Here is a 27985-nt window from a genome sequence, read left to right on the forward strand (position 1 = left end):
ACCGCTGGCGTTTGTCTTCTAATAATGCTAATTAGTCTTGCAGGCCATTGAAACGGTTTGTGAGAATGAGGCGAGTGGCTGAACTAGTCGACGGACACGTCCAGCTAGTATAATCAGCTATAAACTTAATGCAAACAGGTTCGATTCCAGAGAATGAAGTCTTCTTTCACAATAGCCCTGCCAAGACTCTGGAATTCGCTACCTGCTAGCATCAGGGACTGTCGAAATAAAATTGAATTCAAACGAAAACTTACTAGGCACTTGGTCAGTAATTGATTTCTTGTAAATAGTTTCTTTAATCTATCACAAAATATTTCAATATTCAGTAATTTCATCACTATACAATTTTGTTATTCTAGATTTAATTTGCAATTCAGTAAATATAAAATATTCGTTGTTTCTCTATGAAAAATTATCTAGCTTTAATTATTCAGGTAATCTTTTCGTACTTCGATTTTATTCTAATTGTAAATTTAATACTAATTGTAATGTTATTTGTAATTGTAATTGTAAATCTAATACTAATTGTAATTTTATTGTTGATATTGTAGTTGGAATCTCCTGGTAGAGGGGCAGAGAAGGCCTGACGGCCTTATCTCTACCAGGTTAAATAAATAAATACTAATAATAATAATAATAATAATAATAATAATAATAATAATAATAATAATAACAATAATACAAACTTTATCTTCCTTTCCAAGCACCTGTGCATGTTCCTTGAATCGTGTTTGTGGTTATTTAACGACGTTGTATCAACTACTAGGTTATTTACCATTTATTTCGTGATAGTGGGATGGTGTTTAGCGAGATAAGGCCGGGATTCATCATAGACTACCTGACATTTGCCATACGGTTGGAGAAAATCTCGAGAAAACCCAACCTGGTAATCGCCTAAGCAGGAATCGAACCCACGCCCGAGCGCAACTCCGAATCATTAGGCAAGCGTCTCAGACGACTGAACTACGCCGCTGTCGGTAATATTTACTTCTCTGTCAGACATTATGGGACAAAGTATAGGTAAGGGTTCGAGTTGCCACATTCCCCCTATTCACCAGATGTTGCACGATGACTTCTTTCTTTTCTCAAAGCTTAAATCTCACTTGGCTGGTTATAAATTTTCGACAAATGAAGAGGTTATCACTAGGGACCGGATTTTTATGTAATTACATATTATATTCCTTTCAACCTATCCGTATATAAATAACAAATCTTTGCGACTCTTGTATTTACCATTAATATATTAAAATTTGATACTACATATTTTTACATATTTACCCCACATTACATTTTATGGCTTGGTATTACATAAATCTACATATTTAGGGGTTTTATTCATTTTTACTTCTCTGAAAGGAAAAAAAAAAAACTTCTGCTGGGGAAGTTTACAATTTGAAATACATAGTTTTAAAAAGCCTTTTTACCTACCCAGGAAAGGATATATTTCGGGATGAAACATAACGTCCTTAGTTCCAGGAAGTAATAGAGGCACGCTCCCCATCCCGCCCACTGTAAATATGAGTGAACAAAAGGCAACCTTTCTCATACAACTACCTTGTATTGTAAAAATCACTCAGAAAGTAGCGTTGCCTTCATGCGGTGGATGAAACGAGGACGACATGTTTTTTCTCGAGCTATAATTGTTCTGCACACGTCTTAACAAGCCGTTCCCATGCAATTTGCAACCTTACCCACCCTCTCCCTAATTCTTCCAGGGAAAACTCGTGTCAAGTCTGACATGAGACTTTTAGGTTATTGCTTGACCTCTTTAATTTTAAATTTAGTAGATCTATATGGACAAGGAATTTTCCTAGCAATTAGAAAGTATGGTTCTCGGCTGGAATAATCCTACCCTTCTGAATGAAACAGGAATGTCACTTTTTAAACAACAGTTTGTAAATGCCTATAGTTTGAGGTTTTAGTAGGTACTTTGTTTCTTACAGGGAGCAGCTAAAATGCATGTGTCCCACATCTCCACTTATTTTCTCCTAATCCAGTAAAGCGAAACAGTGCTTGCAGTACTGTTGTGTCATTCATTTCACTCAGTTCTCTAGTTTTAGTACTTACAATACCTATAAGTGCAAGTGAGTTAACCTACTCCTTTTAACTAAAATGGCCCCTGTATCTTCAACCCTAACGACAAAAATAAAATCATGGATTGCGATGGACGAAGCTTTCACTACAAATGGAAAAATAGTAATGTGTCAAGTGTGCGGTAAAAAAGTCGGGTCTCTAGAAAATCACAACTGGAGAATCTTACCTATCCTATACCTGCCGCATATTGATATTAAATATTTTCATGATTTTACATATTTTGGTACATATTCAGCTTATTTTTCTTACATAAATGTATACATATTTCACACCTTGATATTACATAAAAATGCGGTCCCTAGTTATCACAGAGCAGAAGGCTTTTTTTGCATACCTCGAGAAATCTGTGTACAAGGAGGGTATCACAGCATTACAGCACCGGTGGGCCAAATGTGTGAATCTCAGGGGGGATTATGTTGAAAAATAAAGATTGTATCAGAATAATCCTAGTTTAAATTCTAAGTCAGGCTTGAATTTTTCAAACAACCCTCGTATTTGAAACTAACATTAAAATACAGCTATGAAAACAAACAACTGAAAGATATTGTGATAAACAAAAGACTACAGCTATTTAAGAAAAGAGGAAATGAGTAAATACTTAAATCCAGTATCGTAGAAATTGAAAGCTAAAAAGAAGCAGCATCTGAACGAAATTTCTGTTGGAAAAACATATAACGCATCACTTGTAGTGATCTTCACATGTTATAGTACCGTCATTTCCCATAACTATAGTCCTGGAACACAACAACTGCGGTCCACGATACAACTATTCAAAGAACATTGTTGAAGTAACTTAGACCGTTCGTAGATAGCTGTAGTGACTTGACTTCAAACTACAGTACAGCAAAAATATAGATAAACGAGGTGGAAAAATTCAAATACCTGGGAGCAACAGTAACAAATATAAATGACACTCGGGAGGAAATTAAACACAGAATAAATGTGGGAAATGCCTGTTATTTTTCGGTTGAGAAGCTTTTATCATCCAATCTGCTGTCAAAAAATCTGAAAGTTAGTTATATTACCGGTTATATTATATTACTGGTTGTTCTTTATGGATATAAAACTTGGACTCTCACTTTGAGAGAGGAACATAGGAATAAGGTGCTTAGGAAAACATTTGGGGCTAAGAGGGATGAAGTTACAGGAGAATGGAGAAAGTTACACAACACAGAACTGCACGCATTGTATTCTTCACCTGACATAATTAGGAACATTAAATCCAGACGTTTGAGATGGGCAGGGCATATAGCACTTATTTGCGAATCCAGAAATTCATATAGAGTGTTAGTTGGGAGGCCGGAGGGAATAAGATCTTTGCAGAGGCCGAGACGTAGATGGGAAGATAATATTAAAATGGATTTGAGGGAGGTGGGATATGATAGTAGAGACTGGATTAATATTGCTCAGGATAGGGACCAATGGCCAGCATCCCCTTAATTATATTAAATCTATATTCACCTATATTATATATACTAAGTGTATTAAAATCACCACACAAAGTATAATAAAATAAACGAAAAAAATAACAAACAGTTAAACCTGTAGAAAAATAAAAAAAAAAAAAACAAAAATATTTATATATCTTAAAGAAACTAAATTTAACGAAGGTGGGGCAGCCATATTACAAGATCTCAACAAAAATCACCATATAATTATTCTTGGTATAAATCCCATTAAACCTTTATTGATTAATAGTCTCCGTCTACCTAAACGCTCATAAGAAATATTAGCCAAGCAAAATAAACCAGAAGAACATAAACCATGAGCAATTATTAAAATGTATAATCCACAAAATCCCCAGTAATTTAAAGTGGCAATGAACCTCCGGGTTCCTTAACAGCCAGTAAATAAGTAATTACTACGTTATGGAGTACAAAATTTGAATGGACCATAGTTGTGTTCCGGGACCATAGTTATTGGAAATGACGGTACCACAGCGACAATGAATCTCGCTTGACAGAATCTTCTCCGTAATCATATCCCTTAGCTAACGATGTTCGAAAAGAATTAAAAGAATTCAATGTCTCATCCAGTTAGATTAAAAGTCTCCTACACGTCGGCGGAAATCATTATTTTACGAAGAACAGAACTGAAAGATTTAGGTCGATATCGTTGCAGATAAATAGACAGATTCTTCCACTTAGAGCAATTATTGTAGCCAGGAAGTGAATAGATGGATGAGAGAGAGGGTAATATTAAAACAGAAAGGAAGGTGATCGGAAAAAAGAAAGTGGTAGAATAAAAACTGGAGCAGAAAGGAAGGAGAAAAGGAGAGGCAGAGAAAGATAAGAAAGTAGAGAAAGGAAAGGTGGGAAGACCGGAGAGGTAGATGATGGAGGGGTTCCCGAGAAAGCGATAGAGCCTAATCTGGACCAGTGTTGCCATATTTAGCGATAAGTCGCTAAATCTAGGGAATTTTGAATCAGTCTCGGCGACAAATTTTGAAAAATACGATTAGCGACTTTTCTGCTGATTTTTATATTCTTCCACTTTTTTCTTTTTTTAAGTTAAGACATTCAACTCAAGTCATACACTTCTCAGTTTCAGGAAAGACATGGGTGCATGACTGAGTAGTCTAATGATTCATACGTGAAAGCCCTGACCTCGTATATTTGTGATCAGGGGTGAAAGATGATGATTCAATGATTCTCACGGGTTAGGTCTCTCTCCCAATGCTACTGCTCCACCATCCATAAACGGTGGCAACTTTGATAGTCACGTGACGAGTCGGGAGCTGCAGCTGATGTAATCTTGGTTCTTCCCCGCAACGCGGAGATATTCCACTCCGAACCGACCAGAGGCAGTTGAGTTTTGGAGTTTTTTGCGGACAGTTCTTGTGAAGCAAATGATGCTGTAATTTTCGCTGGTTTTAATATACTTACTCACTCACTTACTTACTTACTTACTTACTTACTTACTTACTTACTTACTTACTTACTTACTGGCTTTTAAGGAACCCGAAGGTTCATTGCCGCCCTCACATAAGCCCGCCTTTGGTCCCTATCCTGAGCAAGATTAATCCAGTCTCTATCATCATATCCCACCTCCTTCAAATCCATTTTAATATTATCGTCTCATCTACGTCTCGGTCTCTCCAAACGTCTTATTCCCTCCGGCCTCCCTACTAACACTCTATATGAAGTTCTGGATTCGCAAATACGTGCTATATGCCCTGCCCATCTCAAACGTCTGGATTTAATATTCCTAATTATGTCAGGTGAAGAACACAATGTGTGCAGTTCTGTGTTGTGTAACTTTCTCCATTCTCCTGTAACTTCATCCCGCTTAGCCCCAAATATTTTCCTAAGAACCTTATTCTCAAACACCCTTAAACTCTGTTTCTCTCTCAAAGTGAGAGTCCAAGTTTCACAACCATACAGAACAACCGGTAACATAACTGTTTTATAAATTCTAACTTTCAGATTTTTTGACAGAAGACTAGCTGATAAAAGCTTCTCAACCGAATAATAACAGGCATTTCCCATATTTATTCTGTGTTTAATTTCCTCCCGAGTGTCATTTACATTTGTTACTGTTGCTCCAAGATATTTGAATTTTTCCACCTCTTCGAAGGATAAATCTCCAATTTTTATGTTTCCATTTCGTAGGTTTTAATATATTTAATATATATTTGAAAAGTGTTACAATTTGGCAGAAAGTGTAGTGTCAATGATTGGATCAAGTGCAGTGTATTCACAATCAGCTGCTCCCACACCTTCCACCTCAACATCACAGCCGTCAACAATACAACCAGACTCCGCAGAAGAGGGTGACGTCGAGGAAATTATATTTTTCTCCGCATATGTATCTTTTTCTTATTTTTATTTAGTGATATTTTATTATTAATTTTTAGCGACATTTCTGGGTTTTTTTTAACAAACTTTGGAGAGATTTAGCTACTTTTTGTTGATGAGTTAGCGAGATTGTAGGGCGATATGTTGGGAACAGTGATCTGGACAGGAAAAGTTAATATGGAAATACAGTTGAATGTCACACAAGTGACTTTGAGATCGGTCAATGCACTGTATTGCTTCAATACTTCTGACTGAGGTGTTAAGTACTGCAAACAAGATGTTTACAAAGCTCAACTTCACGCGTTAATTGACGTTACTGTAAACATCCAGCCCAAACAACATACTGTATCTGACTAGAATTCGAATGTTACACCTCACGTGTCTCTTTTTTTTTTTTACCTCTGTCTGTCTCCAGAGAATTCTTTCTTCTCTCGTTCCTAGAAAAGATAGCGTTAACTGAGAAGTGAAAACAATTAAACTTCAGAAAAATTCGTCATTTTGGAGTTATTGAAACGTAGTTTTAGAAGAATAAAGTTCCTACTCAAAATATTTCTTGACCCAGCCGTAAACCAATAATAAACTAAACCTTCCTTGATCAGTGAAGCTGGGATTTAATTTCTTGAGTTCTCTGTAACATTTGTTTTGACAAAAATATTTATAAATATGACATACATTCCTTCTAGCGTTCATGAAGAAACACTAAATAAATTATGACTAAAACCCAGATTTTGTCTAACAAGGAAGTGAGAAATATGTATTTTGCCAAAAAAAATACGTTTATAAATTCTAATTTAATTCTAATTCTAATTTATTCACAATTTATATTTGAAATGATACATATGAATTGATACCCGAAATGAGCATATGCTCGGGTACAGTCCAGTAGTCTACATACATTTTACAGAGATCAATAATACTGTAATATTGATGATAGAAATAATAGTAACAATAATAATAATAATAATAATAATAATAATATAATAATAGAATAACCGTGACGGAGATGATACAAAGATAGTAATACAAATTAATTCATTAATAATAATAATAATAATAATAATAAAACAAAAATATTCACAATAATAAAATAAATACTAAGACAGATAAAATAAAATATAAAACCACTTAGCGAGAGTTAACACAACTTAAATAAGCATATAATAACCGGAAAAAAAATGACGAACTCGAAAATCAACAGAAAAGTTCGTTGTATCGCAGACGACAGCAATCGCCGTATTGACATTGTGTTATGCATTAATGGTAGTAGGGGGGAGCTGAAAGTCTACGTAACTGCCGTTCTCTCCGAATCTCCTTGTACAATCATGGGAAGTTAATGCTGTAAATACAAAATGTCTGCGAGTCAAACTGTTCATTATTACCAGGATAAATACAAATAATACTGAAATATATTAATCAAGTTTCAGTTATAGATCTCCCCTTTTGTGCAAGAGATATCATATCAAAATATTTTATGAATGGCGGGGAAAATATACATTTCAAGAAGTCTCTAGTGACAGAGATAGTGACAAGTACAATCAAGTGTATCTGTGGAAATGCTAAGAAATGATTTATTGGTGATATGCACTGTTATTAATTAAGAAAGTGATCTATTTATATGTATTATAATGTTTTATCTTATAGGCTACATGCATCAGATAAATACAATAAATATTAGTAACATATAATGCTAGTAACACTTAAAATAATAATAAAATTTAACAAATACGTAGTACATTTTAAAATATGCACCGGTAACTTAAACATTTTAAGTTCTAATAAATGGATTTATTTTATATTGATTCTGATATCAGAAAAAAGAGTTTAGAGCTCTTGATTTTGTCAGGCCTATCGGTTATCACATTTATCTCATTGCAGCAGATATTGGATTGTTTCAAATCCTGTTTGGAACACGTTACTTGTTTTGAGTTTTTCCTAGGTTTTTTTTTTTTTTTCAGAAAATAGAGGTAGAATTGCTGGGTAACTTTCGGCGTTAGACCTCGGACTCATTTCGCCTTCATTATTATCATTCCATTAATCATCTTAGACTAATAGTTACATGTTGAACAGAAGATAATGGCGAACGTGGTTATGAGATTCGCCTACAGATGGCATCTATCTGCAGGAGCTACATGTATCCAGAGAAACCGCAGTGAGTTCAACAAGCGGACTGTGGTTAGATCTGATGAGAGTAGCTCCCTCGGATAGATGGCGCCTTGGTAACGCGGAATCGACGGCGACATGTCCTTTTAGTTTAGGATGCAGCAGATTCAGGCACATGGATTGCGAACAGATGCCATCGATCTGAGGAGGCTGTAGATTAACATCACAGTCAGAATTGGATGCCGTGGCTGAATCGATATGATGTCATCCTGCAGTGAATCATGCGCTGTGTAAAGCGATCCTAAATGGACTTCAGTAATCATTCCAACATAAGGAGGTTGCACAATAAGCCTAAGGCTGTGATGCTTACCTGCGGGCTCTCCTCCAGGAAAAAAATCTGTCTTTATTTTAGTGACAAATCTCTAGATATGCAAGAAAAAGGGTACAAAACTCTATGCTCACAAAATAGAACAAAAACTAAATAAAATAAGCAGGACAAGAGTGAACAATTCTCATCCATGCTCATTTTATTACATCTACTGTTATCTCTTGATTCTTCGAAGGTACAATTAATAGACAAATGGAAAGCATTTAAGTAGCAGTAAATAAGTATACAATGAAACTCGCCATTCTCATTGGGATATTTTGTTCGTCACGAAAATATTATTCACCACTAGTCTCTTTTACAAACTTTAATATTTAGTTCACACCTGTGAAGTAACGGTTAGCGCGTGGTCCGGGTTCGATTCCCGATTGGGGCAAGTTACCTGTTGAGGTTTTTTCCGGGGCTTTCCCTCAACCCAATATGAGCAAATGCTGGGTAACTTTCGGTGTTGGACCCCGGACTCATTTCACCGGCATTATCACCTTCATCTCATTCAGACGCTAAATAACCTAAGCTATTGATAAAGCGTCGTAAAATAACCTACTAAAAATGAATATTTATTTGGCCTTAAAACATCAAAACCGACTAAAAAATCAAATCTCGGAAAATGAGGAAATTGGAGGAAAAAAAGGTAGCTGTATACAGGGTGAGCCAGGAGGAAGGGTACATGGTTTGAGATGTGATAATATTGGTGATTCTGAACAAAAGACTTTACCTGAACATATGTCCTGTTCTTAATATTTCCGGAGAAAACTAATGGAAACAATGAGGAACATGAAAAGTGAAGATGATAGTAAATTAAAACATTGTTACCTTATGTTGTGTTTAATTGTGTGATTTTCTCTACTGAACATGTTCAAGAAGTCCACCGTCAACTTCAATGCACTTTGCAGCTCTTGTATATAGCTGCCGTGTTGCTGATCTGAGCTGATTCGGACATTCCTTTACTTGAGCCAAAGCATGTAAAATGCGAGCGAGAAGTTTCCGGTTTGCGCTTGTAGACTTCGTTCTTAAGCCAACTCTACGCACAGTAATGCAGTGTAGTAATGTCGGGTGACCTCGGTGGCCAAGAAATTGCTTCACCGCGACCGATCCAACGCCGAGGATACGTTTCATTGAACAACCTATACTTTTACTACAACTTATACATGATTGTAACCTACCTACTTGCTCATGTAACGCTTTGAGTATATCCTCACAAGTTAAATATTTAGGCATTATTATTGACCGACATTTAAAATGGGACAAGCATATCTCCTTCCTGTGTAACAGATTGCGTAAAAAAATCCACAAATGTTCCATTCTACGCTCTTATTTACCTGTTTATGTTCTGCGTACTGTGTACTTAGCTCTGTTTCAATCAGTAATTCAGTATGGTATTTTAGGTTGGGGAGGAATGGCTAAATCGACTCTCCATCCTTTAAATTTGCTCCAAAAAAGAATTATCAAAATTTGTCTATATAAACCTTTTGATTACCCAACAAAATTAATTTTTCAGGAATTTGGTGTATCAAATCTAGAACAAATTTATAAACAAACATTGCTGATTTACTTCCATAAAAACCACAATAAATTTAAATTTGATCCTCACGAATACCATACGAGATAAAACTACAGTTTCTTTCTAAATACTCCCAAATGCCACACAACTGCTGGATTAAAACACAGCAGAAATTTTGGACCCAAAATATATAATGCATTGATTAGAGCTTACCCTGAGCTAAGTACACTTAACACACATAGATTTAAGAAACAAATCAGATTAATTATTTAATTGTTTAAGCTAATTGAGTTAAAATTGTTACTCTAATATTCATGTACTTTTGTATTTTCTATTTGTATATAGACCCTATTATTACATGCTGTATGTATTTTACCACTTATTAATGTTATTGTGCTCAATGAACTGTCTTAATTTTGTGATATATTTTGTATAACTGATCTGAACTGCGCCCGAGCACGAGCTTCTGCTCTTTCGGGCTGCAATGCCTAATGTAGCTCAAGTGTAAAGTATTAAATAAATAAATAAATAAATAAATAAATAATAGTGCATTATGCAACGAGCCTATAATGATAGTAATTAAGACGCAAGTATGGATGTTTATGAAACGAGTGCAAGCGAGTTTCATAACATTCATACGAGCGTCTTAATTACCATTATAGGCAAGTTTCATACGACTTTTTATGCTCGACCATATTTCTAATTTGAAATTATTCAGATGTATACATTTTATTTGTATCTGACAAGATCGGAAGTGACCTTGTTCTAGGTCGTGAATTGTGAGATGCGCGCAGACGCGAAAGTATTGATTTTTTCCGAGGAACAATAATGTCATTGACCTTGATGTAATCCCGTTAAACTTGATATAACCTTGATTATTGAATTCGACAAAGAAAAACGAGATGACAAATTGAATTTATTTGAATATTATTTACAATTAACGCTAATTATTATAGTAACAGAACATAAACTTCTGCGACAGTATTGGATTTCCATCCTCCGTGACTTTTCGCTAATTATCTTTCGATTGCATATCCGAGAATAATCGATACTTGCGGTTTTATAACGGTACAAAGCTGACTTGTCATTGGCTGAACACCTGTAAGCTGAGTTGTCATTGGCTGAAGACCTGTACTTTAATGAGTAGGTGTACTTAAATGACATGTATTAAAGGACTGCAACCAGGTGTATAATTACTACATTTCGGCATGGTCGAGCATAAAAAATAATGTTGTTTTGGTTGTGTCCGCTTATGAGTGCTGATGAAGTACATGAGACTGATTTTCAAACAGCTCTATGTCAGATTTTGTTAAGAAAAGGGCATATGTTCATAGAAACTTTTTTGTTCAGAATCACCAATATTATCACCCTCACACCATGTACTGTTGTCACGCCAGGAGAAGGCGGCTGAAGTACTTAGACGGGGCGGAGGGGAAACAGTCGCGCATGCGCACCGCGCTGTTCACTGCAATATTCCTGTTTCACAAACATCTACTGTACGTGTCTATGAGTCTTTGCGACTTTGTGAAAATAATAGTGGGGTTTTTACTGTAGTGTTTTATTAGTTTCAACAAGACAATTGTTTTCAGTATACCACAGATCATGTATTGCTTTAGTTATCCTTTGCTTTTCGTGTTAATAGTGTTGATAATAATACGGTTAATAGAATTTATGTTATTGTATACTGTTATTTAGGTTTATAGCAGTTTTTTGTTTATTGTAAATATGTCGACAAAGAGGAAACAAGGACTGACAATCTATAGCGAAGAAAGGAATATTATTATAAGTGCGAAATAATTCTGTGATGAAGAAAAAGAACAACAGTACCTTTGCATTCCTCTTACGAAACCTATAGCAAAGGTAGAAAAGTACTCTAATCTATCCACAAGAACAATACAGCGTATAAGGAATGAAATGAAAGACTGCACAGAAGAAAATGCGTTGTCGACACCTGAAGGAGAAAAAAAATGCAAACGTCCAGACTACCGAAACGCAAATGTAGATGACTTCGACGGGAGATTGACAAAAAAGATATAATTGAGAATTTTTATTTGAAAAAGAAAGAGGGCCACCGGCGTAGCTCAGGAGGTAGCGCGTTTGCCTGCTGATCTGCAGTTGTGCTCGGGAGTGAGTTCGATTCCTGTTTGCGCTGACTACCTGGTTGGGTTTTTTCCGAGGTTTTCCCAAGCGGAAGGCGAATGTCAGGTAATCTATGGCAAATCCTTGGTTTCATTTTGCCAAATACCATCTCGCCATCATCAATTCAATCGACACTGAAGAAGCTAGTACATAGTTATTACAGTGTCGTTAAATAACCAACTAAAAAAAAAGTAGTAACAAGCTTTTACCCCTGCTACAAGAGAGAATTGATTTGAAATGAAAGACAATATTAAGACGAATACTGAAGAAAAAGGATTTCAGGTGGAAGAAGTGTGCAGCAAAAAAATTGAGGAAAACACTGTAAATTGGAATACGTGAAGATATCTACAGCAAATAAGAAAGCTTAGGAAAGTGGAAAAACCGATTTTGTATCTGGACGAAATGCGGATAGATAGGCCTACCAATTTAACGTTTCCCAAGTTCTGGCACGATAAAAATGTTACGGGAGTTTTGACTACCGTAAATTTGTCCAGAACACTCATTGTTGTTCATCAGGATGGGGGCGGTGGGGCTAATGGCTTTGTTGAGAGATTCGGTAATGATAGTCATAGCGGCAACACCGAAGATGCGGAATCTTTTATGTCTGACTCCGTTCCCGTGTAGCCAAGTAAGTGGACGAAGTTTTCAGGTCAGAGTGTAGCGTAAAGTTCCCCCGTCCCGCCTATCTACTCCCCGCGCCAACTCGTAGCGCGAAGACAGTACGTTTCCTCCTGACTCATGCTGTATGTAAATTTCTTAAATTTCAATCTTAAATTCTATACAGTTTGCATCCGTTCAATAAGTATCTGTGTTTATTACGTATTAATATATAGTGCGAACATCAACGACAGTGTTAAAATGTCATACAGAAATCAATTATTCAATTTTAGATATGAAATCAAGAAGTCCAACGCCACACTCCGAATACAGCAGATGACAACTGCCGGATATTTCCTTGCCCAGACGTTCTGCGGCGTGATACTCGCTGTCCATGTAACTCCTGCTTTCCTCAGTTGTAGACGAGGGCCTGGAATACAAAATTGAGACCACATAAATACTGCATGAAAGTTTTTTTTCATTATTTCTCACTAATATTCACACGAAACATGTGACATTACGAAAGATGGGCAGTGTTTTTCGTCTTTTACCCTTAAATCAGCATTATTATTCACGTTATAAATTTAAACATCAAAACACTCCTTATTTCAGTCAATATAATATAATAGTAACTCTCTTAATTCTTCAAAAAAATTCCCTACATATAATGTATCAATATATTGAATATTGAATGCTTAGTACAATTTTGCTAACGAAATTCATAGGGAAACTCTACTAGCTGTGTAATTTACGAAAATGATAAGAACTACTTCATTTTTCGCGAATGAATACATTTCTTTTTGCAAACGTTCCTAAGCTGGGCATATGTAGAATTTCGAAAGTCATCAAATTTGTGCTGTAATAGCACAGTCTAGTAAAGGGTGCGTCAGAAAGAACGGATGGATTTCAAACTATCGATACGCGACGAGGAGAGAGATATAGTGAGGGGGGACCACGACTGTTGGGTCAGCCATAGAATGCAGTTTCAGTTGAGAACATGGTGTTGGTTTGGTGTGCAACGTGCTTTCATCGTAGAGACATTTTTGAAAAATGAAGAGTCTGTGACCGCCACTCAGGACTCATTTCGACATCGGATGTCACGCTAGGATTCCAACTCGGAATACAATTTTGCGGTGGGAGGCTTCATTTCGTATCACAGGTTCAACATTAAAGAAGAAATCACCTGGACGAAATTCTATTGCACTGAGATTGTCCGAGGCTACGGTAAGATCTCGCGCCCTGCGACTTCTTTCTTTGGGACCATTTGAAGGCGTAAGTTTGTAAACATCGATCACATACACTGGACGAACTGAAGACAGCGATTCGTGAAGAAATCGTGGCAATTGCACCAGCTATGACTGTGAAAGTGATGGCGAACATCAGAAAACGCCTCGATACCTGTATTGAAAGCCAAGGACATCATATGGATAATGTTGTTTTACATAAATAAACTGCATGTATTGGTGAATATGTTGATAACAATAAATTTTTGATTTGATGAATCTTTACAATTTTCTTGCCATGTGAAATCCATCCGTTCTTTCTGACGCACCCTGTATATACAGTCACGAAGCTTGAGTTGTGAGGGTGCTAGGAACAATAGACTGTGCAGCGACTATTTCGCATTGTCTGTAATGAGGCGATAGTAGCGATCATAGTGGTTAGCAACTATCTATGGATGCATATTTACTACGTATTGAGCTTCGTGACTGTACATACTAGACTGTTGTAATAGAGTATTTAAGTATTAACAATTGAAAGTACGAGTAGTTCTACGGTATATTAAAACATTAAGTTTTGGACAGTTGATAGAATTTCCTAAACTAACTCGCTCTGCTAAATTGAATTAATTTTTCCTCTACTTCTTTAAGCAACAAAATTGGTAGTGTCCAAGATTCTTATACATATATGAAATAAATTTCATTTCTTTTACCTCCATTAGGACGTTGTCAAAATCAAAGTCTTCTTACACGTGCACAAAATAAAATAAACAAAAGTGTGAACACTCAAAGGTTTAAATAAATTGACTGTGCAAATCCAGAAAAGAATATGGTGAAATAGAAAATCCCGTGAAATGCTCTCTTGGTTTGTGGGTAACTGAACTCTTGCTCAGTGTTACCATAGCAACGTTTGTTGTATAAAACAATTGATAGCTTGTGTAACCGTTGAGAATAATAAAATCTTTCAGATGGCATACAAAAAAATACAGGATGTTATTTAAAAGTGTTTTCCGATAACATCACAACTCGCACAACAATGATATCAAGAACGATTTGTTTTTGTGAAAAAGTGTCTTTTAAAATATACTGTTCGATGTGTCTGAGCGTTTTTATAAAAACATTTCCATTCAGCTGTAGCAGAAAATATGCATAAGTTTTGAAACGCACTGTATAAGCTTGTTTATAAAATATCTGGTTTGTATGTTGTGTTCACGGATAAGGGGTTGTCGATGTTGATCCTGCAATTGCGTAGTAATAATTAAGGAAAAGGTAGTGTAAATCTACTATAAAATACAACAGTTCATATTTTTCTCATCTTTTCAACTTTTAAAGTTATCTGTTTGAAATTTCTAACACTGTTTAAGGAAACTCTAGTGAACGTTAGGTGTAATTTCGATATACCACTAAAAACATAATAATTTTAATAAAATATTATAAAAAAGAACCTTGTAATAAAATAGAAAACACTGAGACACAAGTGCCAATTTTTCTCATAAACTAACGGAAGAATTTGAATGATTTTATTTCGAGATGCTATTTTTTTTTTTATTTTGAAATTTGAAAATTTACATCAATTTTATATTAATGGTGAGCAAATCCAATTGCGATTTTTGCCTGTATTTCCTTTCTCCCCGTTTGTGCATTAGGCTTTCACATTGCATTCCATCTTTAACCTTTATATACGATAGACATACTTCTACAATTTACATGCTAAGGAGCTCAGAGCAAATCCAAATACTGAATGACTCGAATTTAAGTACACTATTACGATATTAAAACACTGAAAACACATTCAGACAGAATGGTTAATTTCTTCTCATCTTTGAACCTGTAAAAGAATTTTTAAGCAACAGTTTTCGAGATTGTCATAATATGCAGTTTCTTGTAACTTGGCCTTCAAGATCGCCAGATATTAGTCCTGTTTATTTCTGTGCATGATGTTACATAAGACAGTAATTCTGAATATATATTATGTTTATGTTATATCATTAATTAATTAATTTTCTGGAATCCTCTCCTAAGCTCAAGTTCTACTCTTTCAGGAGTGAACAAAAGTTTTTTTTTCTGTTTTTATTACATTTTATGTTACAATTATTAGCTAAATAAATAAATAAATAAATAAATAAAATGGAATAAATAAATAAATGATTTTTTTTAGACTTGTAAAAGAATTTATAATCAACACTTTTCGCGACTGTGTTATAGTAGTTTCTTGTACCTTAGCCTTCAAGGTCGCCAGATATTAGCCCTGTGTATGACTTTACTTGAAACAATTTCTATGTATAGAATACATGATGTTAAGTTATTAAAGAAATGAATCTTTATTAAAAAAAAAAAATAGTTCTATGCACGTTTGCAGATCTGCAGAGAGATCCCATATGTACAAGTTTGAGGATACGTATAGGGATTGTTATTGATGTTTTAATAACTTTAATGATTTTGTAAATCTTATGTTTCAATAATAAAATTGTTCATGATTTATGCTTTTCCTCTTCATTTTGTTTCATCAATATTTCTTATGAACGTTTACGTAGCATTAACCACGAATTTATTCATAGTTTTCTGCCCAAGGGTAGGTCTTACACTGCCCAGCATTCATAAATCTTTCCTATTTTCTACCTTCCGCTTGGTCTCCACATATGACACATTTATCTTAATGTCGTTGTAGTCTAATATTTTCTTCTACCCATAACTTTTCTCCCGTTCACCATTCCTTCCAGTGCATCCTTCAGTAGGCAGTTTCTTCTTGGTCAATGACCCACCCAATTCCTTTTTCTCTACCCGGGCAGTTTCAGCATGAATGTTTAAACAAAACCCCTCTTATGTGTGTTCAAGTAATGTTTTATTTTCCAAATAGACTCGGCATTTATTAAAGTTGTAGTATTTTGATGTACCTATCTCTTACATTTGAAAAATCTCTATATTTTTAATTTTCCTTACTGAATTAGAGCACTTGTCCAAATGGAAAAATTATATATTTAATTTTATAACTTTTTGTAATTTATTATCTGAAGCATGAGGACAAATGAAGAATACAGGAGAAAACAATCGAAGTCACAATTCTCTTAAGGGTGATGTCATCTAATTCAGTATATTGTCCAGCGACAACAAAATGAAACTTCAACGTGCTCATAATTTGTGTGTACGTTTTGTAAGCAATGTTCGTAAATATGATCATATTACCCCATCCCTGGAAGCAATAGGTTGGCTTAAGCTAGATAAGAAAAGAAATTTACATTCACTTCTCTTTCTCTTCGAAATCTTGAACTCTTCTATTCCTTCGTACCTGTCGTCTCGCTTCACTTACCTTTCTTCCCACCATAATCTGAACACACGCTCTCGTCATGAAACAATACTAACAATACCATCCCATCGCACCTCCTCATACTCATCTTCTTTCACAATAGCCCTGCCAAGACTCTGGAATTCGCTACCTGCTAGCATCAGGGACTGTCGAAATAAAATTGAATTCAAACGAAAACTTACTAGGCACTTGGTCAGTAATTGATTTCTTGTAAATAGTTTCTTTAATCTATCACAAAATATTTCAATATTCAGTAATTTCATCACTATACAATTTTGTTATTCTAGATTTAATTTGTAATTCAGTAAATATAAAATATTCTTTGTTTCTCTATGATAAATTATCTAGCTTTAATTATTCAGGTAATCTTTTCGTACTTTGATTTTATTGTAATTGTAAATTTAATACTAATTGTAATATTATTTGTAATTGTAATTGTAAATTTAATACTAACTTAATTGTAATTTTATTGTTGATATTGTAGTTGGAACCTCCTGGTAGAGGGGCAGAGAAGGCCTGACGGCCTTATCTCTACCAGGTTAAATAAATAAATACTAATACTACTATATTACTGCAAAATTTACTTCTGTTCCTAATGAAAAAGTAGGAAAGGATGGCTGTATCCATGGTGACAATTCTCTTTTACTAGTTGTGATAAGACAAACACTAAAGTCTGCAGTAATTTACTGAATTAGATGATATCACCCTTATGAGAATTGTCACTTTGATTGTTTTTCCCCTGTTCTTTTCAAATAGTCTGTAGATTCTACAAAAAAGTCATGTAAATTACTCACGTTAGCAAGACGTGAATAATCTCCCCTGCCAGCCCGTTATACTGCAGAGTGGCGTCTGCGGCTTCACATATCGCTCTCAAGACGCATGCGCGGCCGTCTAGTCCGAGTCTGTAAAGATCAACAATAATTACTTCATAACCTGAATAACCATTCATCATTATTTTATCAATGAAACAAATAACACTTTTAATCTCCAACACGTTAATAATCCAACACCAAACAACAACCAACAAATCACATTTTACAATCAATCGATAATTAATTATCTTATTCAACAATAAATAGTCCACCACCATATATCAACGATTTAATCATCACCTGTTATAGATTGACAAATCGAACTGAAACCCTGACCGAGTTACTACGTGAGCGCTGGCTGTCTTGGGGAGGAGCAAGTGAGAAAGCACGGGGGGAAGGGAGGGAGCACTATGCACTATGTACTTGCAGGTCCACTCACAGTTTGTCAAACCTGCTAACAAAAGCATTAAAAGGTTGACTAGTTGCCTGCAATGCTAGCATAATGGAACCTTCCTAGCCGACAGTCGAGGCAAAAATGAAGAATCCGTTATTGTGGTAATACTGGAGAGTGGTTCTTCTATTGGTCGCGATGCCCACACACACCCTCTCAGATATTTACGTGGTGATTGGTGACTGAATGACGAGGAGCGAGGGAGAGAGAAGAAGAAAGAGAGAGCTTCCAGAAGTTGGCGTGTTGTACGGGGTTTCACATGAAGTTGTCAAACTATGCATCCAAAATTGAAAATCCAATACTTTGGGGGGTGGGGTTTCTGACCTCCTGGACCCCCTGTAAATACGTCCCTGGTTTTGAACAGACCGTACCTGTCGCAGGTAGCTTCCAACATAGAGTAGATGTCCCAACGAGAGGTCCTCGGAGCGCGCCTCTCCCTGAAGGCAGGATCTGTGTAATGCGTGGAGTTGGTCGGCACGGAGTACAGCAGCTTGACCACTGTGCCCATCGTCAGGCTCTGCTCTTGCACCAGAATGGGCAGACCGAACCCCATTATCAGCTGCAAAGACAACGAGGTTGTGTCAGAATCGGTTTTTGACATGCATCCTTTGCCGTCATAGTGACTGTACTGTTTACTTTCAATAATTAATCTATACTCACTGCTGCATTTAGTAGGCTGTATATATGCCAGATGTTTCCCTGGTGCTAGATAACTTCTCCGTTTCCTATATCCTATGTGTAAGTTAGCGTACAATCAGAGAAATTAAAATGATAGGAAGAGAGGAAGTGTTTCAAAGTAAGTTTACAAATGAAGGTTGAGCTGACTTACAAAAATAGTAGAAGTGAACAAATAAACATGTGATTCAGTGACTAATGGAGAAATAGGGGATAAGGGTGATGACAGAAGTGAGGAGAGGTAGAACTCATTGTAAATTAGAGATGAAAGTGAATGATTTTGATTAAGTAGAGTTAGTAAAAGTTAGTTTAAAATTAGGGAAATTTTAGACAATAGGAAGTAGGCCTGCTTCAAATATAAGTAAACAATAAAAGTCGTGAGATGTTCACTAGATAGAAGGGACAATTTTAAGGTGAGAGGTTAGAGAGCAAATTGAGGGTATGTATTATAGTAATAGGATTAGCTAATAAAATGACTGTACACGTCGATGAAAGTTTGTATGTGTTATTGTAATTAGAAGGTGATGGGGAGTACGAATACAGAGATGTGGTGGCGACCCATTACTAAATTAAGAGCTGTAGAAATAAATAAATCATATCATATCATATATCATATCATATCATAACATATATCGTATCATGTCATATATCATATCATAATAATGTCATATCTTAATATATATCATATCATAATCATATCCTATCATATATCATATCATAATCATATCATAATAATATCATATCATAATCGTATCATATCTTATCATATAATATATCAGATCACATCACATCACAAAATATCATATCATATCATAATCATATCATATATAATATATCATATCATAAATCATATCAGATCAGATCACATCACATCATATCATATTATATCATATCATATCATATATCTCATATCATAATCATATCCTATCATATATCATATCATAATCATATCATAATAATATCATATCATAATCGTATCATATCTTATCATATAATATATCAGATCACATCACATCACATCACATCATATCATATCATATCATATCATAATCATATCATATATAATATATCATATCATAAATCATATCAGATCAGATCACATCACATCATATCATATTATATCATATCATATATCTCATTTCATAATAATATCATATCTTAATATATATCATATCATAATCATATCCTATCATATATCATATCATAATCATATCATAATAATATCATATCATAATCGTATCATATCTTATCATATAATATATCAGATCACATTACATCACATATCATATCATATCATATCATATATAATATATCATATCATAAATCATATCAGATCAGATCACATCACATCATATCATATTATATCATATCATATCATATCACATCACATCACATTACATCATATATCATATCACATCATAATCATAATCATATCATATATCATATCATATCATATATCATGTATCACATCACATCATATCATATCATATATCATATATCATATATCATATCATATATCATATATCATATCATATCACATCACATCATATATCATATCACATCATAATCATAATCATATCATATATCATATCATATAACATATCATATATCACATATCATGTATCACATCATATCATATCATATTTCACATCATATATCATATCACATCACATCATATATCATATCACATCATAATCATAATCATATCATATATCATATCATATAACATATCATATATCATATCATAATCATATCATATATCATATATAATAAATCATATCATATATCATGTATCACATCACATCATACCATACCATACCATATCATATATCATATAATATCATTATCATATCATATCCTTTGTGTTGCCTACATTCAGGGCAGTCCGGAAACTTTTTACTGCCCCTTGTAATTCGAGGATCGGTATAGAAAATATTTCTTCTGGAATTGAGTGGATGGTGAACAGGAAAAGAGAAAAGCGAATACATGCAGTAAAGATAAGGCAGTTAGTGCAAATGGTAGGGAACTGCTTGCATTTCGTGTTGCATTTATCTTTGAGATTTTAAATGGAAATATTGTAAGAGACCAAAAGTGGGAATTAACGTTTTCTAATGCCAATGGGGGAGTGTTGTACATTTTATTATATGGAGTAAAGGTATAATACCGTTAATTAAAATTTTCTGAGTAGGAGAAAGGACGGATTAGCATCATTTTCCTAAACGTGTGCAGCTAGAAAAGAGTTTAATGGAATCATAAAGACAGTCTGATACAAATTTCCGATACAGCTGTACTGCATGGCTGCTATGGAAACATTTCTAAATGGGCCACTTCCTCTTTCCATGAATGTACGTACGTACAGCGTAAAAATAATACAAAGCTTGTGACGTCCATATAAGATCTGAAGAGATGTGTGCAGCATGAAGATCTATCAGGCTCACACTGATACAGGGCGTGATACGACAAGTTACCTCCACGTAGCTTCCTCCCTCTGGGTAGACCAGAAAGCGGCGCTTCCGGCTGTGAGATGAACGATGCATTCTATTGGCCGTCGCGACGTCGCTTCTGCTCGACGTCTCATCAAACAGCCACGCCGTCATGCAGCAGGCCATGAGCACGCAGCGCTGGAAGAATCCGTTATCCTTCATTATGACACTGTTGGCTATCCTGCACACAAAAACAAACACGCCGTTCTTCATTCCTGCATGTTGCTTCCTAACGTTACAGTGTTCTTCATATACTCCATTTGTTAATTGGTGTCAAAATTTTATTTTTATTGGTATTGGTACAAAATTTGGCGATACTTTTAATGCCGCCATTTTATTTAGGTTTTTCCATCGTTACAGTGATTACATCCTATCATAATTTTAGCCATAGTTACAAAGTTTATTTATTCATTTGTTTATTTATTTATTTGTCTATCTATCTATCTATCTATCTATCTATCTATCTATCTATCTATCTATCTATCTATCTATCTGTCTGTCTGTCTGTCTGTCTGTCTGTCTGTCTGTCTGTCTGTCTGTCTGTCTGTCTGTCTGTCTGCCTGCCTGCCTGCCTGCCTGCCTGCCTGCCTGCCTGCCTGCCTGCCTGTCTGTCTGTCTGTCTGTCTGTCCGTCTGTCTCTCTGTCTGTCTGTCTATCTATCTATCTATCTATCTATCTATCTATCTATCTATCTATCTATCTATCTGCCTGCCCGCCTGTCTGCCTGCCCGCCTGTCTGTCTGTCTGTCTGTCTATCTATCTATCTATCTATCTATCTATCTATCTATCTATCTATCTATCTATCTATCTATCTATCTATCTATCTATCTATCTATCTATCTATCTATCTATCTATCTATCTGTCTATCTGTCTGTCTGTCTGTCTGTCTGTCTGTCTATTTATTTATGTCTATAACAGGGCAAAGCCCCAATTACAATAGACAGTACAGATTTGTTTAAAAAATCACAGAATTGCATTTAACATGAAAAAAATGATAAGACAGAAACAAATCCAAGATACAAGTGTAATTACAAATTAAAAATAAAAAAAAAACAAATAGGTACTACCTAAATAAAAGACACATATATAGATATAAATGAAAAATACAAAAAAAATTAAAACGAGTTAAGTATAGATATCATAGCCAAAAATGTAAAATGTAGCTATAATTGGCAAATTACAGAGTAAATATAACACTATGTTAATAAATTCAGTATACAGTATTATAATATAGTAGGACTAATAGGCTTAATTAATTTATTTAAGAAATTCACTACTACAGAACACGTGTTCCAACCAGCATGATACCTGACTACAACTACAACTAACATGCAACTAGAATCCAACATATCATGAAACTATTGCTGTATATAACTTTTTCTTCTACATATTGTACGATAACGAGAAATCTAAATCCTCTTTATTTGATAGATGATTGTAAGTTCGAAGCATTAATAAAAGTGGAGACATTTGATGAGAGTAAGTTGTAAATTCACCCTCATAACCAAAACAGAATTTTATAATAACCGCATTAAAAATCAAATTAGTGAAATAAACACAGAGTAAAAAGAAAGTAATGTGATCAGGGGATTATTCTTTGAGATATATCAAACCAGAATGTTGAATACAATTTTATTCGTTTTTGCTTTCTTCTCGAGATAAAAATTGTTTCATATGAAACAGTGTACTTTGGAAAAGCCAGTCATTTCAATTCGCAATATACTTACTTACTTGCTGGCTTTAAAGCAACCCGGAGGTTCATTGCCGCCCTCACATAAGCCCGCCATCGGTCTCTATCCTGTGCAAGATTAATCCAGTCTCTATCATCATATCCCACTTCACTCGAATCCATTTTAATATTATCTTCCCACTTACGTCTCGGCCTCCCCAAAGGTCTTTTTCCCTCCGACCTCCGAATTAACACTCTATATGCATTTCTGGATTCATCCATACGCGCTACATGCCCTGCCCATCTCAAACATCTGGATTTAATGTTCCTAATTATGTCAGGTGAAGAATACAATGCGTGCAGTTCTGTGTTGTGTAACTTTCCCCATTCTCCTGTAACTTCATCCCTCTTAGCCCCAAATGTTTTCCTAAGCACCTTATTCTCAAACACCCTTAACCTATGTTCCTTTCTCAAAGTGAGAGTCCAAGTTTCACAACCATACAGAACAACCGGTAATATAACTGTTTTATAAATTCTAACTTTCAGATTTTTTGACAGCAGACTGGATGATAAAAGATTCTCAACCGAATAATAACAGGCATTTCCCTATTTATTCTGTGTTTAATTTTCTCTCGAGTATAATTTGTATTTGTTACTGTGCTCCCAGGTATTTGAATTTTTCTACTTCTTCAAAGAATAAATTTCTAATTTTTATATTTTCATTTCGCACAATATTCTCGTCACGAGACACAATCATATACTTTGTCTTTTCGGGATTTACTTCCAAATCTATCTCTTTACTTGGTTCAAGTAAAATTCCCGTATTTTCACTAATAAAATTGCCAATATGCTCAGTCAGTTTAAGAGAGCAGTGTATTATGACAGCAAATGACTGAATGTCTTTATTCCATTTACTTATTGATTGTGTCATGCATATTTGTTTACGTAATAGTTAGTGATATATTATAATATTTTATGCTCGACCATGCCGAAATGTAGTAATTATACACCTGGTAGCAGCCCTTTAATGGACATCATTAAAGTACACCTATTCATTAAAGTTCAGGTGTTCCACCAATCAGAAATCACCATTGTAGCAATATGAAAGAGCAAGTATCGATTATTCTCGGATATGTAATCGAAAGACAACTAGCGAAACGTCACGGAGTCTGGAAATCCAATACTGTCGCAGAAGGTTATGTTCTGTTACTATAATGATTAGCGTTAATTGTAAATAATATTCAAATAAATTCAATTTGTCGCCTCGTTTTTCAATGTCTAAATCAATTTCAATGTTATATCAAGATTAATGTTTATTTTACTCTCTAGATTATATCAAGGTCAATGACATTTGTTTCTCGGAAAAAATCAATACCCTCGCGTCTGCGCATATCTCACAATTTACGAGATATTGTATAAGGTCAGTTACGCTCCCCATTCAGATAAGAATAACATGAATACTTATGAATAATTTCAAGTTAGAAATATGGTCGAGCACAAAAAGTCGTATGAAACTTTGCTATAATGGTAATTATAGGGTCGTTGCATAATGTACTAATAATTCACTCTATCTCAGAGTTTAATATATTTATTTTATCACTTATTTATTCCTGAAGGCTTATCGTTTTGTGTATTTGATTAAATTTTAAATTCGTTGTTCACTTGCACATTTTCTATTTATTAATATATTGTTTAATTATTTAATATTCATTTCGGTATCATTTCATTTTATTTGCACAATTGCAATCATCTTCATTTACTTATTTATTTATATTATGCCTTCAATCTGGTGAAGCGTGAGGGAAAATAAAATTATTATTATTATTATTATTATTATTATTATTATTATTATTATTATTATTATTATTACTTATTCATTTATTCAATGCGTTACTTTTTTATTTACTTACATATCCTAGCAGTTACATAGAGTAAGTGGGTTCATCGCTATAGAGTAAAGTTTAGCATTTTTTGCCGTGAAACGAGTGAGCCCGGGTTCAAATTCCGATTGGAACCAGTTACCTGGTTAAGGTTTTTCCCGGAGTTTTCCCTCAACCCATTAAGAACAAATATTGGCTATTTTTCGGCGCTGGATCCTGGACTCATTTCACTGGCATTATCACCTTCATCTCACTCAGACGCTAGTGCAGTAAGTGCCTGGATATGTAAATGCATTTCTTAACAAAATCTTATTTATAGACAAAATTTATTGATAATGAGATTATGAACTGATATTGGTTTGATGGCCTGAAACTATAAAGGATAATATGTTTTAACCCTTAAATTGGCAATTTATCCTATAGTATACAACAGGTTAAGAGGCGAAATGCTATAATTTTAATAGAACAATAGAAAAAAAATTGGTAGGAAATAGTAATATGCGTTACAAGAGCGGTATGTTGAAGTTTTTATGTTCGAGGAAAACTTTGAAAAAGCGAAACGTAGTTGAGCTTTTTTAATTTCCGAGAATTGGAAGAAAACATACCGCCCGTGCATCGTACATTATTTTGTGCGAAGATCGTTTATTACTTACCTGAAAGAGGAATTACTAATTAGTTGCAATGAAATCTCCATCTTGGTTTCTGTTCAATGATGGCAAATTTGAAAAACAAAAATATCTAATGAAATCTCCATCTTGGTTTCTGCTCAATGACGGCAAATTTGCAAAACAAAAATATCTGTCTTCAACATTGTTGCTTTAAAATGTTTTCTGTGTTTACTATACTCCAGCAGGCCGTGATATACGTCTGTCTTTTTCCCCCCCTGTCTATGGTGATTCAGGAATCTTGTTGATTTTTCAGGGCTTCCTTAATGTTACTTGCATCACGAATGCAGTAAATTTAGTGGAGTTGTAGAGTTTACTTAATGTTTGAAAATATTAAAAAACAATAATTAACAGTGAAATTTAGGTGAAATTGCAGTGGTAAGTTTCCAATTTATAATTATTACTATATTGAACGTCTCTAAAAATATGTTAAAAGTCTAAAGCAGTAAAATCAATATGTCACTTAAGCGGTAAGAAGAGGGAAATTGTTATGTGTGTTAGGCTGGGAATACTGAATGTGGAATTTTAGACTTTCCGCGGAAACCAAGCAAATACGCACGATCTCGCACAAATTAAAATTTCACAACACTATAATATTGCACAACATATAAACTATGGACATTGCGATAGTTGTTTTCTTTATAGTCCAACACGATTTAATTAACTAGTGTGAGAAATGAAGTTTTGCCAATTTAAAGGTTAAACATCGTCTAGAAATTTTTCTCAAGAAATGATGAAAAATCACAACAAATAACTATTGTGCGAGATCGTGCGTATTTGCTTGTTTTCCGCACAGAACCAATACGCGGTATGTGTGAAATACCACATTCAGTATTCCCAACGTAACACACGTAACAATTTCCCTCGTCTTACCGCTTAAGCGCGACATTCATTTTACTGCTTTAGGCTTTTAACATATTATTTTTAGAGACGTTTAACATAGTACCTAATAATTATAAATTGGAAACTTACCACTGCAATTTCACCTAAATTGCAATGTTAATTATTGTTTTTAAATATTTGCAAAAATTAAGTAACGTATATTACTATTAGAGTCAGATTTGTTAAATGAACATCGAACCAGCTATTAACAGGATGAGAGGAGTTTAATATACGGAATTATCTTACCTTATTGCTACTTTGTGTTGAATTTAACACCAACACATTACGCTATATATATCACAGTTATATTCACAGACTATATTTCTTACCTACTTATTTCAGTCCATAATTTATAATAAAAAATATTGGCACTATCGGATGCTGGCAAGATGTTAGAATAATTAATTCTGTGTAGAAAGTATCAAATCTGAAAATTAAAAGACATTTTATTGACAACTGGCACTCTAGACTTCTTGAGAGACTCACACTTTGGCGTCACTTCTTCCACTGCTCTCTGTGTTTGTTTGTGTTTTGAATAAACATCTCAATACGTTTGCTCTCTATCCGATGTTTGACTGCTTAATGTTCGAGTTATTTTTTCCAAGATTTCATAATATGAACAGCAAATTTTGTTTGACTAAACGCTGCACGCAAACTTTACATTACTATTTACAACTTCAACAGCAAATTCATTTTTACCACTCTTTCCAGTGCGTCAGAGATTCTCATATTCAAAACCTAAAGAGGAATATAAAAAATTTATTGCCATCATTTCCCTCGGAATTGTTGTTACAATTTTTATTTGGTCGTTTCCTATTCATTGCTTGTAGTTTGGTAATATATTGCTCTTTCAGACGCTCTTGTGGCTGCCATGCGTCCAACATGCTTTTTCTAGTCCTCTACTGGTAGATAGAAGTCGATGAAATAAAGTATCGCAATTCTGTGGATCCAGGAAAAAAAATGTGATATATCACTTCTTTGCAGTTTTTCAAGAGAGATCGTTTAAAGTTTGAACGAACGTATAAAATCATAGAAGTCATGTTTCATAACAACTGGTTGGAGATAAAAATAATAAAGATGTTATATACATGCTATCTTTTACCAAAATAAAGTTACCGACTGCAGAATATAAAAGCGCGAAAATGTTACGTGCAATACAGAACCCATAAGCGCGAACAGATCAAGATATAAGAAATGAAAATCATGTGGGGACAGGAAGAGTGTACAAAAGTTAACAAACGTTAAAATACGTTATTTAAAAGGGGGCTTATAAGGGGGCTTGAATAAAAAAAATCGAAATATCTCCCTCATTATTGATTTTCATTAAAAA

The 27985-nt window shown here is 34.5% G+C and overlaps 1 protein-coding gene across 7 annotated transcripts; it reads right to left on the reverse strand.

Annotated features, from left to right (window-relative positions):
• Positions 1–12806: 12806 nt before the first annotated feature.
• LOC138708050 (uncharacterized) lies at positions 12807–27261 on the reverse strand. 7 transcript variants are annotated; one of them, XM_069838195.1, is made up of 5 exons: positions 27142–27261; positions 21544–21739; positions 18772–18959; positions 17932–18039; positions 12807–13043 (listed from the first exon to the last, which is right to left on the reverse strand). In XM_069838195.1, exons 2-5 carry the CDS (start codon positions 21718–21720, stop codon positions 12893–12895), a joined length of 624 nt encoding a protein of 207 aa, XP_069694296.1. In that variant the 5' UTR covers positions 21721–21739; positions 27142–27261; the 3' UTR covers positions 12807–12892. The 7 variants fall into 7 exon arrangements, with proteins under 7 accessions (XP_069694296.1, XP_069694322.1, XP_069694313.1 ...); XM_069838221.1 differs by having other exon boundaries at positions 21544–21696; positions 27142–27237; XM_069838212.1 differs by having other exon boundaries at positions 21544–21696; positions 26985–27189.
• Positions 27262–27985: the final 724 nt, after the last annotated feature.

This window comes from Periplaneta americana, chromosome 1 (genome assembly GCF_040183065.1).
Source record: "Periplaneta americana isolate PAMFEO1 chromosome 1, P.americana_PAMFEO1_priV1, whole genome shotgun sequence".
Classification (NCBI taxonomy): Eukaryota; Metazoa; Arthropoda; class Insecta; order Blattodea; family Blattidae; genus Periplaneta; species Periplaneta americana.